The 15529-nt window shown below is 38.1% G+C and overlaps 1 protein-coding gene across 1 annotated transcript; it reads right to left on the bottom strand.

Moving 5' to 3' along the window:
* Positions 1–3051: 3051 nt before the first annotated feature.
* Positions 3052–12400, bottom strand: Rfk (riboflavin kinase). Its single transcript, XM_046459475.2, has 4 exons — positions 11471–12400; positions 10157–10308; positions 5324–5426; positions 3052–4307 (listed from the first exon to the last, which is right to left on the bottom strand). The coding sequence occupies exons 1-4, from the start codon at positions 11550–11552 to the stop codon at positions 4177–4179; spliced, it is 468 nt and encodes a 155-aa protein (XP_046315431.1). The 5' UTR covers positions 11553–12400; the 3' UTR covers positions 3052–4176.
* Between the last annotated feature and the right edge of the window lie 3129 nt (positions 12401–15529).

Raw genomic sequence — 15529 nt, 5'->3', positions numbered from 1 at the left:
CGCTCACCTTGCATGTGTGAGACCCTGGGTTTGATCCTCAGCACCACATAAAAATAAAAAAAAACAAAGTACCTCAAATTTTAAAGAAATGGGCCAATTGTTTACCTGTAAAAAAGGACAATTTACTATTTCCCTGCTTCCAGACATTATAGAACCCTTGGTAGTTGAACTGCCTAAATACAATGGCCACTAGCCACATGTGAGATTTAAAGTCATTACTGATGGTGAACAAATGCTCCATAGGGCATATATGTATTGTTTTTTTTGTGTGGTGGTGGTGGGGGTGGTTTACCAGGGATTGAACTCAGGGGCACACAATCACTGAGCCACATCCCTAGCCCTTTTTTGGATTTTATTTAGAGACAGGATGTCACTGAGTTGCTTAGAACCTCGCTGTTGCTGAGGCTGGATTTGAGCTCGGAATCCTTCTGCCTCAGCCTCCTGAGCCACTGGGATTACAGGCTTGTGCCAGTGTGCCCAGCTTGTATATGTACTTTTGCACATTAATAGTTTGGATTATTATACTTAGAGGAACTTTATCTGAAAAAGTGAAAATTGAAACCAACCATAATGAATGTGAAACCAACTTCATCATGCATTTCCCAACTTTCTGAATACCCTTGCACAATTAACCTTTTTTTTTTTTTGGTGTTGGGGATTGAGTCCAAGACCTCACCCATCTCAGTTAAACATGAGTTCTAGCTCTGAGCTACACCCCAACCCTACCATTTTATACAACCATGTTTTCTTTTGAGCAATTTTAATACTCTTATTTCTTCACAGATAGTTACTTCAAATCCTATATCTAGTAATCTCTATCTGCCATCTTTGTAGAGCTCATTCTCCAGTGTTTCTACTAATTCTCATGAGGCCATCTCCTTTGGTAGGGTAGATTTGTTTCTTAGTTCAATCCCTGAAGATCCACTCTGAGAGTGAGTCTCCTATATCAGCCTCAAATCTATTTTCCAGTTAAGAAGGGAAAAGAGAAAGGCTAGTAATTCTACTAGGAAAGCAAAACTGTTCTCATAAATTCCAAGGAGACGTCAACTTACATTTCCCTGATCAGAATTGGGTTATACAACCCTGACTATAAGTCGTTAAGCCTTCTTTAGTTGAAGGTGAGAGTTCTGGAGACAATTTATTGCAGATTTAACCCAGTGATGCTCTACCCCTGAGTTACATTGCTACCTTTTCTTTGGCAGGGGGGGGGGGGGTTAGAATTTTATGTACAAAGCACTAGTGTCTTCTCTTTCATTGAGTGGCTGTCTTGGGCAATCCATTTGAGGAAGATCACTTAGTCCAACTTAATGAAGTTACTATTCCTTTGCTCAGCCTCTCCTGACAACTCACAAACTGGTCATATCTCTGGCAGTACTTCAGGATCAGATTTGCTAGACTGAGCAGACACGGCAAGAGCAAGAACACAAGCCCAATTTTTGCAGGTGGCCTCAACAGAGCAGTTTAACCCTCCTTGCTTTCAAGGATGAAATGAAGTGAAATGAAGAGCCCCCAGCCCTTTTTATTTTGAAAAGGATCTTGCTAAGTTGTCAAGGCTGGCTTTGAACTTGCCATCCTTATGTCTCAGCCTAAGTCTCTGGAATTACAGGTATTCACCGATGTGCCCAGCTGAGAGTTCTGGAGAGGAGTATTAAAAAAGCATTTGCATGCAATAGAGATAGGCAAAAAAAATCCGTTTACTGTATGTGGGGTTTGTGGCACAAGTCATGAAGGTTACAGAACTCTATTTTGGAGCAATTATTCAAGGGAATCAGACCTACTTATCTCTCTCTCTGGTTCTCCTTACATCAAAAAAACATAACGGAAACCCTCACTGTCAGAAAGTGGACTTTTGAAAGAACAGATGCCTTGTGAATACTCTCCAAATAAACCCAAGGCACTGTGCTATAGGCACTAAAAACAAGAGCTCTCAAAGGCAAGGCCCCTGATTGTAGAAATACTGCTTGCCAGGTTCTCTATAGCCACCTAGTTATTCATGACCTTTAACACCTCTTAAAGTAACCATCAGTCAACAAATCAGAAACTTATCCAAGCTGACAAAGGGAAAGAATAACATCACTTAGTCAAGATTTATTTCAACACCTGGAAATACCCACAATACTCAAAATTCAACTACTGTAATTTCTTGTAATTCATAAATGCTTAATATAAAACCTTTAAAAATGTAGACAATTAACTAACCCCTAAATACTATGATTTTCAAAAGCATTGGCATTTAACAAAATGTAAGATGACAATAAAACATCAAAAAACTTCCACAAATGAGACCATAATAGCATCAAGCTGTTCAGACTAAAACATCTGTCTTTATACTTTCCATGCTTGTTTTTAACTGTTTCATAAAGCCAGTGATAATTGAGTCCTTTTTTAAGTATGGGATTTCTGACACTCAGGATGGAGCTCAATCACAGAGCACTTGCCTAGCATGCACAAGGCCCTGGGTTCAATCCCCAGAATATATATATATATATACACACACATACATACATACACATACACACACATACATATAATTTTTATAAAAAAATTAAAAAGACACAAATAGCATTGTAATAAATTGAAACATAATCTGACTGAATTTACCTATGTATCCTTTGTTCCAATAGCTTTAGATGTTTTTCTATGGATTTTATGTTTATTACCATCAGTAAGTATCATTTATTCATGTAGATGAGGAAAAATGATGTACCATGAGTTTTCTTTAAAATCACCTTCTACTTACTTCAAACTTTACTCTCCCACACCACACCACCACCAATCTATTGTTAAATTGAACAATAATGCAGTATACTATCTGAGGATATTGAGGAGGCCACAAATAACCTGTAATTTGAATTTTGTGTGTGTGCATTTGATATTGGAGGTCAAACCAGGGCATCACATATGCTGGATAAGCACTCTACCACTAAGTTACACGCCTAGGCCTGTAATGTGTACAAAATATCCAAAGATTTCAATTTTCTACCAATATAAACAAAAGGACTCAAGTGGCCCAAAGTTATAGTGGGTAGGAGAAAAAAGACAAAGTATGAATATTATTTAATAAAAATTTTATTTACACCATTCCCTCACATAGCTTTTTAGGTTAACATTAAAGCATATTGTGCATACACAGCTAAGACAGTTTAGATTTTGCTCTGGAACATATACACATTTAAAATTAATAACCTTCTAAGTATTTCATAGTTTAATTGGCTCTTAGTTTCCCTGGGAGAAAAGTAAAAATTTTGTGTTAAGAAACTGGTAAATACAAAGGGACGGCTACATATTCACTTATATCCTGAGGATGCCTAAAGATGGAGTCTGTTGTTTTTTCTAAAGATGCAATAGATATGCACCTAATCACCCTGATTAGTGATGAAATGGAATGGTACAGACCAATACAATCTCTTATGGACAGAATTTTAGGATAGATATTCTGAATGGAAAAAAAAAAACTGATGCTAGTAATTGTTTAAAGAGAAAACTACTGTCAAGAAAAATGTTGAAAACAAAATTATATACTCTTGGAAGACCAACACAAAAACCAGATCGTATAGAACGAAAGACATTCATTTTACTGTCTAGAGAAACTCAAAGGCAGAGGGAATCTAGGCCACTTAAACTTGAGGCAGCACTACACAAGAAATGGAGACAGAATAAATTGACCTCAGAAGGGAAATGAGAAAAACAAAATTTCACAAGTGTTCAGCTCTGTAATATATAGGGATGCACAAAATATCAAAGTTACAGTCTGTATTTTCTTCCCATTCATAGTAAATTATCAAACTTCTGTTTAATGCATTACTTTAATAAGCCTTCTATTTAGTAACATATGCTATATACATGCTTATATTTTACCATGAGAATTACAGTTTTCCTCCCAAATCAGTGACTTGCTTAACCCAGACTTATATACATTTTATTTCCATTACAAGACACTTAATATCTTTCTAGTGATTAAGAAAATATTACAACATTACATAAAAAATAATATTTATTTTAAAATGATTCTTTTTAGTATGATAGCATGATGGTTTGAACAGCTGAAGCATAATGGGGTAACTATCTAATATTGTTTAAACTAATTTACAGCTATAGGAAAATGTCTGATTTTTAAAATATAAGCAAAACTGCACAATTATAAACAGTGAAATGAATAAATAAAGTAATTTTTCATCAGTGGCCATTCATTATTTTGCTTTTAGGAACCTGGAAGAAATTGTCATCTTTGAGTTTCAAATGTTCTGGTAAATCTAGTCGCTTCTTAGCTTCTTCAATATCACCTTGAATTGCTGAAATAAGGGACTCTGTAGAGAGAATGTAGATAAATATAGTGAGAAACTGCTAATAGACTTTACTATTCCTTTGCTCAGCCTCTCCTGACAACTCACAAGCTGGTCATATCTCTGACACAGGATAGAATCTAATAAATGTTTGTTCCCTTCCCACCTCTTCCCTAGGCTTAAGTAATACTGCAATTTCTTAAGAGAAAGGTACAGTCACAAATATACACTGCAAATTCCAAACACAAGAAACAAATATTCATGATCTGTTCTCTTTGATATTTACACCTGTAAAACAAACTTTACAACAGGGTTAAAACTACCACATTCTATTATTAAGACACCTGATAACACCAGAAACAAATGTTCATTGCTTCACTGTTTCTTATACTTATCAAAGATTTCATTAACCTCATACAGTTAGAGAAGCAGTCAGTCTGCTGGCTTTTAATCCAGGCTCCATTACTAACTATGTAACATCTCAGCCCCCTTTTTAGTTTTTGAGATAGGGTCTCACTAAGTTGCTGGGGCTGGCCGTGAATTTGTAATTCTCCTGCCTCAGCATCCTGAGACACTACAGTTACAGGAGGGCACTGCCATGCCTCTTGATTCATGGGTTATCAAGGGGCTGTTATAAAAGCGATCTCTCTCTAGCACTGTTGTTGTCTTACTATGTGATGCCCTTCCACTGGTGAAGCAAGAAGGCACTCACCACATGCTGACCAGATGCCTGCATAATGCTCTGGGACTTCCCGTGTCTAGAACTGTAAGCTAAGTAAACATCTACTCTATAAATTACCAAGTTTGATACTCTTCTACAGTAACAGAAAAGAGACTAGGACAGTGACTATATATGCAAACTGTCAATTTTCTCATCTATGACATGGGCAAAATAATTCTTCATAGGGTTATGCTAGGGGATAAAGAAAGTAACTCATGTAAGACATAAACTCTCAATAATATACATACTGCCACCAATGCTACTAGTAGTATCTATAGCAGCAGTAGTAATATTTAAGGAGATCAAGACAAGAACTTACCTAAAGAGTCAAAGTTCTTTTCTGGTCTGAGGTAGCCAACAATGGCAACATTGAGGATTTCCCCATAGAAGTCCTCTTCAAAGGTATGGATGATGTGAGTTTCCTATAGTCAAAAATGTTGAAAAGATTTCAGATTACAGACTTCTTGAAATCTGAAATTTACCTTTCTATTTAGGGTGAGTTAATTTAAATGAAGCAATCAGTCCTCATTAAAATTTAAAGACATTTTTTCCGTCACTCATGTTACTGTCCCAAACTTATGCATAAACTTAAGTGAAGTAGTAGATATTTTCTATCACAAACTGGTAAAATCTGATGCTTAAAATGGTGAAGGAAAGCAATGGAAAGCTGACTGGCACATGAATTTTTGGTATGACTGAGGAATTTTTCAAAAAGCTTATTATTCATCTATCATATTTTAATCATTAAATCGAAGTTTCTTTATATTAAAGCTAAGGGAAGAGGATTGAAAATTTGAAGCCAGCCTCAACAACTCAGGAAGACCCTGTACCAAAATTTAAAAAGGGCTGGGGAGGCTGGGAGGGAGAAAGTGAAGGAAGGAAAGAAGGAAGGGAGGGGGGGAGGGAGGGAAAAGAAAAGAACCGGGGGTGTAGGTCAGTGGTAGAACACCCCTGGGTTTAAGACCCAATATAGAAACAATAAAGAAAGTAGAGGAAGAGGAGGAAGGAGAGGAAAGAGGGAGTAGAAGAGGAGGGAGAAGGGAAGAAAAAAAGAAGACAGCTAAGGCTGGACTAGGATGGGAGCATTAGAAACTGCAATATATAAGTGTAAACTAGCTAGAAACATCCACCTTGAAGCATATGACCCGAGAATCTATGAAGTGATCTTTTAAACTGAAATATCACAAATCTAAAACTACACTTACCTCATTCTGAGTAACAAAAACAATAAAAAGAGTACACTTTAAATGATTCAGACCAAACAACAACAATAACAAAAAAAAAATCATTGAACCTTTTAGATTAAGGAAAATTTTATTTCCTCTCAAAAAATAAAACGTACTTTTCATAATCTTTTAGTTTTCTTGGGAGGAGATGGTCATGATCCTTTGAGATCATTAAAATGGGAATAATAAAGATGCAGGGATGGTTGTACTATTCTTCCCTATTCTCTCTAATTACAGGGAAATTACTTTGTACATTTTCTCTTTTGTAATCATATTCCAAAAAAGACACTCTTAAATTGGGTGTGGTGGCACACACCTATGTAATCCCAGTGACTTGAGAGGCTGAGGCAAGAGGACTACAAGTTCAAGGCCAGCCTAAGTAACTTAGTGAGACCCTATCTCGAAATAAAATTAAGATGGGTACAGTGGCACACACCTATAATTCCAGAGGCTCAGGAGGCTGAGATAGGAGGATGGCAAGTTCAAAGTCGGCCTCAGTAACTTAGCAAGGCTCTAAGCAAGACCTATGAGACCTTGTCTCTAAATAAAATACAAAATAGGCCTGGGATGTGGTCCAGTGGTTAAATACTCCTTGGTTCAATACCCAGCACCAAAAAAAGAAAGGGGAGAAAAAAAAGCTTAATGATAAGAGCAAAATAAATAATTTCATAATTCACTCTCTGTTCCATATCTTCTGTATAACTGTCCTTTACATATGGGGACAAATGCTAACTGAAAGATTTAGGGTACTTTCAGGGTGGGATGGATTAGAACATTAAATCTTCCATAAATGGATCTACTCTAAAATGATCTACAGATTCAATTCTATCTCAATAAAAATTCTAGTGGGGTTTTTTGAATGGTAGAAACTGACAATTTATTCTAAAACTTGAATAGAAACGCCAAAATTATTTAAGAAAATCCTGAAAACAAGACAGAAGAACTTACACAAGCAGATATCAAGACCTATTATAATGCTATGTAAATTAAGCACCAGTGGTAATGGTTCAAAATAAACAAGCAGATCAGTATGTAGAATTTTTTTTTTTTTAGACTCTCACACAAAACCATTTTATATATCACAAGGAGACACTAGTATTATCAGAAAAGGATGGCATTTTCAATAGACAGGTTGGGTCAATTTCATATCCATTTGAGGAAAAAAATAATACTTTTGACCCCTACTGTAAAGCATACTCAAAAATCAATTTAATGAAACAGACTTTCTTCATGATTTTGGCGCTAACCAACCATAAATAAAAAATGATTAAATGGTTATATTAAGAACTTTTGTTCTTGAAAAGACACCAGTGAGTTTATTTTAAAAAATAATAATAAAAAAGCAACACAAAAGAAATTTGTAACACATAATTCCAATAAAGGAATTGGATCTGGAATATACCAAGAACTTCTTTATGACAATAAGTTTACACAGTTTTTTTTTTTTTTTTTTTAAATAAGGGCAAAGGACTTGAATAGGAACTTCACAGGTATCTGTTACTATCAAAGAAACACACACACACACATACACACACACTCCCTGAATTGTAGGAACATCCTATCACTGAAAACTGAGTTTCTCCTAATTATTAAAGGATTTCCAAGGTATTCCTTAAGTAGTTCAATAGTAATAGTTCCATTACCTGTGTAATTCATCATGGGATAGGTTTCCCTGCCTTTCTTTTCCTTCCTTATTCAACGGAAAACTGTTGTTTTCATTTATAAATTCTTTACCTTATCTCTTCCAAGAAACAATTTGCACTATTCTACTGAGTAAATTCTACTGAGTTCTGGGTTATTACTATCGCTTGTATCAACAGTGGTTTTCCACCTATGACACACTTCCTTTTTTAGTAACTCTTCAAAGTTAAAAATTGCCAGACATGGTGGCACACACCTATAATCACAGTGACTCAGAGACTGAGGCAGGAGTATCTCAAGTTCAAGGCCAGCCTCAGTAACTTAACAAAGCTCTAAGCAGCTTAGTAAAACCCTGCCTCACAGGAAGATTGCAAGTTCAAAACCAGCCTCAGCAAAATCAAGGCACCAAGCAACTCAGTGAGACCCTCTCCCTAAATAAAAAATAAAACAGGGCTGTGGATGTGGCTTATTGGTTGAGTGCCCCTGAGTTCAATCATCACTACCCTCCACCAAATAAAAAGAAAACCCTGCCTCAAAATAAAAAAACAAAAAGGCTAAGGATATAGCTCAGTGGGTAAAGCATTTTTGGATTCAATCCCCAGGTACCAAAAAAAGAAAAAGAAAAGAAAAGAAAAAGGAACAATTAAAATTTAGATCTCTATAAATCTGTTTTTGCCACATACTTGAGCTGACAAAAGATTCAGCCAAGTGGGGTACAGTGGCACATGCCTGTAATCCCAACTACTCAAGAGGCAGGCTCACAAATCTGAGGCCACCTCTTGCAACTGAGCAAGACCCTGTCTCAAAATAAAGAAAATAAAGGGCTGGGACTGTGAATCAGCGGTAGAGCGCTCGCCTAGCACCACGGTTGGGACCCAGGTTCGATCCTCAGCACCACATAAAAATAAAATGCATTGTGTTGTGTCCATCTACACCAAAAAATAAAAAAATAAAATAAAATAAATAAAAAGGGGATGTAGCCCAGTAGTAAAGCACCCCTGGCTTTACTTTCCAGCATATACAAAAAAGAAAGATTCAACAAAAATCTAACAAATAAAAACATAATAAATCTAACAAATAATCTGTGTTGATCCTGTTTATAAAAAAAAAAAAAAGTAGGGACAGAACTAGAGTATACTTCAAGGCGATTTTTTAAAAATAGAGGAGTTTGGGGGTGTGACTTGCCTAGCATGCAAAGTCCTGGGTTTGATACTTAGCAACACAATAAGAAAAACAGAAAGAAAGCTTCAATTTGCATCATCCCTTTAGTACGAATTTCTATATTAACAGGGTAATCAAGTAATTACACTTTGAACTACATAAACTGTGGCAAGCTCAATTTTATGAAACATGCTTTTAAATAACTCACTTATCTATTGTAAATGTACTTACGTGAGCATTCAAAAGGTAGCATTATAATGTTGTTTTTTAACTCCACTTTCTGTATGATTTAATAAATAAATGCATAAAAAATTAATCTGTTACTTGGTACACAATGTATAAAAAGATGTAATTTGTGGGTTCTGTATACTACTAAACTTGGTATGAACTCAAAGTAGACTTCTCAAATTTTAGAATGCTAAATGTAATTCCCATGGTAATTACAAAGGAAATATCTATAGAAAATACTCAAAAGGAAATGAAAAGAGAGTCAAGATGTGTCACTATAAAAAGTCAACTAAATGCTTAGTCAACTAAATAACAAAGGAAACAAACAAAAAATTTACAAGGCATACAGAAAACAAAAAGCAAAATTGTAGAAATCCTTTATTAGTTAAATGAAAATGGATTAAGGTCTTAATTGGCAGAAACTGGCAAAATGGATTGAAAACATGATCCCACCATTTATTAGCTATAAGAGACTCACTTTAAATCCAAAGGCACAGATTGAAAGTAAAAGGATGGAAAAAGATATTTTATTCAAATAGTGACTAGCTGGGCAGAGTGATGAAAGTCAGCCTCTGGAAGAAAAGACAAGAGGATAACAAGTTGAAGGCCAACATCAGCAACTTAACAAGAACCAGTCTCAAAAAATATGAGGACTGGGGATGTATCTCAGTGGTAGAGCACCCCTGGGTTCAATACTAATACTGCGAATAAACAACAACAACAAAACACAAACAAAACAGCCAATACTTTGCTTTTAAATTCTTCAAGCATGCTGCCCCAAACTCTATTATTAGTATCATGTTGTGTTTACCACTGGTAAATTCTGTGTGCATCTAAAACCACATATCACTCTAAATCATAATTCCATTTCAGTAACAGGAAAATGCGATTCTTACCATTGACTTTTTCATATTCTTGTAGTATGGGTTCCATCCTATGCTCACCACCATCTTATGAACATCTCCACTTCCAACACTGGCCCAACCATAATAAATGCCAGTGGATACGTCAGCTGGAAGATTATCTACTATTTGTTCAGGAAAATTGGCTAAACAAAAAAAGTAAATATTCTTAGTGTTACAAGTTTCACATAAAACATTTGTAAAAATCACATGCAGGACTATTCTAAATGCACTCAGTAGATTGCTAGGGCTCTGACTGACTATCAATCTCATCCTCCCATATTCTGAGTTGGAGTTCTTTCTCTTCAGGTAAACAGGTATGTAATAAGATATAAGGCAAGTATAGAAACTTCTCAAAAAAAAAAAAAAAAGCAATACCAAAACCACTCTCTGGATAGGAAAAAAAAAAAAAAAGGTATAACCAAATGGAATGAGGCCACCAAGTAGTTACCCCAGTTACCAGCACATGTAGGCGCAACTACTCAAGGGGCTGAAGCAGGAAGATAGATTCCTTGAACCCAGAAGTTCAGGTGCAGCCTGAGCAACACAGCGAGGTTCCTCTATCTTAATACTCAAAAATCAACATCACCAAACAAACCCGGTGGCTTTTTTTTTTTTTTTTTAAGATTTGTTCTTTCCAAGTAGGGTTTGAATCACTTCAAAAGATTCTTATTTTAAATACCCAGCCTAAAGAGAATGATTGAACAGTTCAAAGGGCAAGCCTGCTGTGTAGTTTTCAGGAGTAGCTGCAATTTTTGGCGCGGGTGTGGGTGGGGTGGGTTTAAACTGGGGATTGAACTCTGCGGTGCATTACCACTGAGTCACATGCCCCCTGCTGTGTATTTTTAAGGATGAATTAAACGATCAAGTCTTGATTACTAAAACTCCTGAAGACAGACCAAACCCAAAAGTTGGCTCTTCTCCAACTACTTGTGTTATCACTTGGACACTAACAGATTCCAAGAAAAGAACTTTAAGGTCGGCTTGAGAATTCGGCCACTTTAGATTTTAATGGGCAAGGTAACCGCCATGCTTGGCTAACCATCCTGGCTGGGAAAGGGGGATCCTGTGATTCAGCTAAGCTTCCTGTCACCACCCGGGTCGCCAGGGAGATCAGAGCCAGGGGCAGGGAGGAGCTCCCACAACGTAAAGAAAGATCCTAGGCCCCAACACAGAGGGAACGATGCTGACAGGAGGTCACCTCCGCCGGCGGCACGGTGGTCTTACAACCCGCTCGCAAGTCCCCGGGCTGACGTCCTCGCCCCCTACGTGACCCGGTCCCGGTGCTCCGCGCCGCCGCGGGCTTACCTGTAGGGATACCCAGCTGCTTGGAGCCGCGGCCGAAGCCCCGCACTACTTGGCCCCGGCAGAAGTACGGCAGGCTTCTCATGACGCCGTCCGCCGGGGACGCGGGCTGCAGGCCAGTCCGCGCGTCAGGTAGAGCCGCCGTGGGTACAATGCCTGGAGCCCCGGACCAGCCGGGGGACGGGGCAAGCGCTCTACCCGCTAGGTGCGCACACTAAACACCCGGTGGCACCGACGACACGCGGCGGCAGGTCTCTCACACCGCTGCCCAACTGAAGTTGCTGAACAACTCAGGAAGCGCGTCTTCGCTACGGGAGCTGCGGCAACAGCAGAAGGTCGGCTGTGGCAAAGAGCGCACTGGAGACTGCCGGATAGCGAGAGGTCTCTGGCTGCCTTCCCTCAGCCGGCGTACGGACACTTCCGCGGCGGAACAACCGATGCCTGCTCGGCTTCCGTAGTCCTTTTCCGCTGTAGCCCCGCCTCTCCTTGGCTCCGCCCCCAGCCGGGGTCCGGCGGACCTCGGGCCTTCTGGGTCTCCTACCAGCCACTGAATGCGAAAACGGATTCGGGGTCCCTTGCTTCACCCTAAGGGGCTAGGAAGCACCGTTCCTCAGTAGGCGTCGGTGTCTCCTTCCCCTTCCTTCTTTTCCTTAGAACTCTGACGTCAAAGCGAGATCTTCTTTAGCTTCTTGGCAACCGCTGGGCTGGTCGTTTGTCATCATTCCATTTGCTCTTTAAACATTTATTAAAGCTCCCCAATTTCAGCTCAGAGATTACCCCACTGGAAGCGGTTCTCCTCCCGCTAGACTACTGACCTAAGTCTGGATGTAAGATCCAGGGAAGTAGGTCCTTGTCCGAGCTGTCGCCCCGGTGACTACTGGAATAAAACCACAACCCAATTTTGGTTTTCTGATTAGAGATGCGCTGCCTGCCCACCCACTTCCCCTCTAGGGTGTCTTCTTGAGAACTTAATAAGCTTGAAAAAGGCTTGATTGGCTTTTTGACCTTTGGAACTGTAAGCTCGGGAAGAAGTAGAAAAAGGCTCGCTCACAAGACACACGTGATGCAAGGCTGTAACAGTTCATCCTCTCAAGAAGTTTTAATCTTCTATTTTTCTTTATTAATTTATAATAAATTCTGCCCAGATTTTGTAGCCACTTTCCTTCTATCTTGCATATTTATAATGCTAAATAATTCTTACCTGTTATTTTCTCTTTTTGTCTCTCTTTTTGGTCCTGGGGATTGAACCCAGGTGCACTTTACCACTAAGTTACATCCCCAGTCGTTTTTATTTTTTATTTTGAGATGCAGGTCTCACCAAATTGCTGAGGGTCTCACTAAATTGCTGAGTCTGACCTTGAACTTGAGATCCTCCCCCATCGCTGAGATTACAATTTTAAGCCCCATTTAAAATTACTTTCTGTTTATATAAGTATGAAGAGGGATTTCTTACCAAAATGTTTTATATCCCTAACTTTGGCATAGTACCTGATCTGAAGTAAACACTCCATAAATATTTGTAGAAAGAACAAAGGGTCCAGGGTGTGCCAAGCACAGCACAAGGTGCTAGGGGAAAGGTGAATATGTCAAAGTCCAGGTCTTCAGAGGCCCAGCCTAGTGGGGAGAATGCCTGGTAAGACTGATTACAGCACCAACACTGTACTCCAACAGAAGCCGGTACAAAATACTTGGAAGACTGCAAAGAATAGAACTCACAGAAAAGGTGTTTAGTATAGACAGTAGTTAAGGTGCTAAAGCTAGGTAAACTAGGGCTTGAATACAGGCCTCGCTTGGTTGACTAGCTGGTAACCTTGAGTGAAATACTCAACCTGAATCTCAATGTCCTTATCAATAAGTTGTGGGTATTAACAGTATTTGGGGAAAAATGGGATAATGTATGAAAACCTCTTAACAAAATATATACACCAGTGACACATGTCCTCTAGCCTCAACCCACCTACCTATAGTCACAACCCAGTTCATCCACACAAGTGGATTAATGCACCAATTAGGTTAAGGCTCTCATAACCCAATCATTTCACCTCTGAACTTTCTTGCATTGTCTTACACATGAGCTTTTGGGGGACATCTCACAAACCATAACAAACTCATTTTAAGCCTCCCTACCAATTCAGGGTCTAAGGGATGGAATTTCACTGCCTCTTTGGATCTTCATTTCTCTATGAAGTCTCCTGGATTATGTAAAATTTACATTAAAATACATTTATATGCTTTTTTCCAATTAATCTCTTGTGTCAGTTTTTTGTTTTTGTTTTTTTAAGTGGTACTGAGAGCAAACAAATGCTATACACTCTACCACTGTGTTACATTCCTAGCCCTGTCTTAGGTCAGTTTAATTCTTAGGTCCTGCACAAAAGAAACCCTAAATAGGAGGTAAAACTCTGCCGTGCCTCCCCTATAGTGATGATTATAACAAAGACAACAACAATCATAAGTTATCAAGAGTTATCACTTAACATCATCCAGGCAATTTGGTAAGTGTTTTTCATACACTATCTCATTTATTTTATACACACACACACACACACACACACATATATATATATATATATACACACACACATATATTTACATTTGTTTGTGTGTGTGAACTGATTGCCTCAATAGTCTCTACTATATTCAAACTTGGTTCATGTCACTGTATGCACTGTCCAGGAAGTTGTAAAAGCTAAATTCAGAAAATATATTTTAATGAAATTTGGATTAAACAGTTTTGGAAGCCAGTAAAGTACACAGACTGAAAATGACTAATCAGACCTGACACTATTATTTTGCAGAAAAGAGGACTGTGACTGACTTGCTAGACCCAAAGGGACATAAGTAATCTATAAGATGATGAGGAGCCATCTAGCTGTTTGATGGTGGACTTCTAATCATCTTTTCTGGGAGATCCAAGGTCTCCTATATGCAGCTGTTTCATACTAACCCATTATGAAATATTTGTTTAGCTGATTAGTTAGTAAATACACCTCACATGGAAGGTTGACAATTATACAAATATATTTTATACCTGTTTAGAATACAAACCAAATTTTATCACCTAACCACATGAGATGTTAATAATAACCTGGAAGATCAGATCCTGACATTAGGCCAGGCCTGGAAGCCAATATCTGGTCTGAAAAGTCAGAATTGAAAAAAAAAATCATCTATTCATTGAGCTGCTTCAGTAGGGTACACTCTAAATCAAGGGTGGCATGATTAATTACCAAAGCTGTTTTTAATCTATACTCTAAAATATTTGAGTACCCATTGTTCTCTCTGACGTTTTGTGGGTTTGTTTTTGTTGTTTTGTTTACTTGTTAATAGGAAACAAAAACAAAAATACAGTGTTAGATTTTCACCACCACCACCCAAAAAACCAACCAGTGTACACGAATTCCATTCCTTATTTATCCACAAGGTGGCATGCAATTTCTTTCTTTCTTTCTTTCTTTCTTTCTTTCTTTCTTTCTTTCTTTCTTTCTTTCTTTCTTTCTTTCTTTCTTTCTTTCTTCCTTTCTTTCTCTCTCTCTCTCTCTCTCTCTCTCTCTCTCTCTCTCTCTCTCTCTCTATCTATCTTTACTGGCATTTGAGATTAGAAATGGAAACAGAATGTCAAAATTGGGAAGCTAGTTTGCCTCCCTCAGTTTCCATGCTAGGCACAGGAGAATACTGTACTTACATTGGTTTGCTCTCTGCTTTATGGAATTGGATTTGCTTGTTCGGTGAGGCATAATCATTGCACTCTACCCACTTCTTCAATCACAAAAGTATTTGGTAAATAAGCTGTGCTAATTTGGAAAGTTGATGCTTTTTGGTGCTTCCTTTGAATGTATGTTTCACTAAAGAAAAATAAGACAGAGGGAGAAAAAGAGAACATAGAATTATACAACAGGAGAATTCAAACTTCTTACCCACTTAGAAAAGAAAGAAAATAAGAGCCACCATCAGAAGCAAAGAAGCGCCAATACATTTCTACACCGGGGGTCTTTCTAACTCCCTTGAATTCCAGCACCATGGAGTAAGGGCTAGTTCTCTGCAGAAAAGAAAATTGCACAG

Source organism: Marmota monax, unplaced genomic scaffold (genome assembly GCF_021218885.2).
Source record: "Marmota monax isolate L192 unplaced genomic scaffold, Marmota_monax_Labrador192_F-V1.1 WCK01_AAM20220418_F8-fsc00059, whole genome shotgun sequence".
Taxonomy (NCBI): domain Eukaryota; kingdom Metazoa; phylum Chordata; class Mammalia; order Rodentia; family Sciuridae; genus Marmota; species Marmota monax.
This window is presented reverse-complemented; position numbering and strand designations above follow the sequence as displayed.

Bases quoted from the DNA above. Each gene is read 5' to 3' on its own strand.
- Rfk (XM_046459475.2), bottom strand. From the start codon at position 11,552: ATGAGAAGCCTGCCGTACTTCTGCCGGGGCCAAGTAGTGCGGGGCTTC. The intron at 10,309-11,470 runs GTAAGCCCGCGG...TTTTTTGTTTAG, and splicing joins GCAGCTGGGTATCCCTACAG to CCAATTTTCCTGAACAAATA. The intron at 4,308-5,323 runs GTAAGTTCTTGT...TTCTCTCTACAG, and splicing joins AAAGAACTTTGACTCTTTAG to AGTCCCTTATTTCAGCAATT.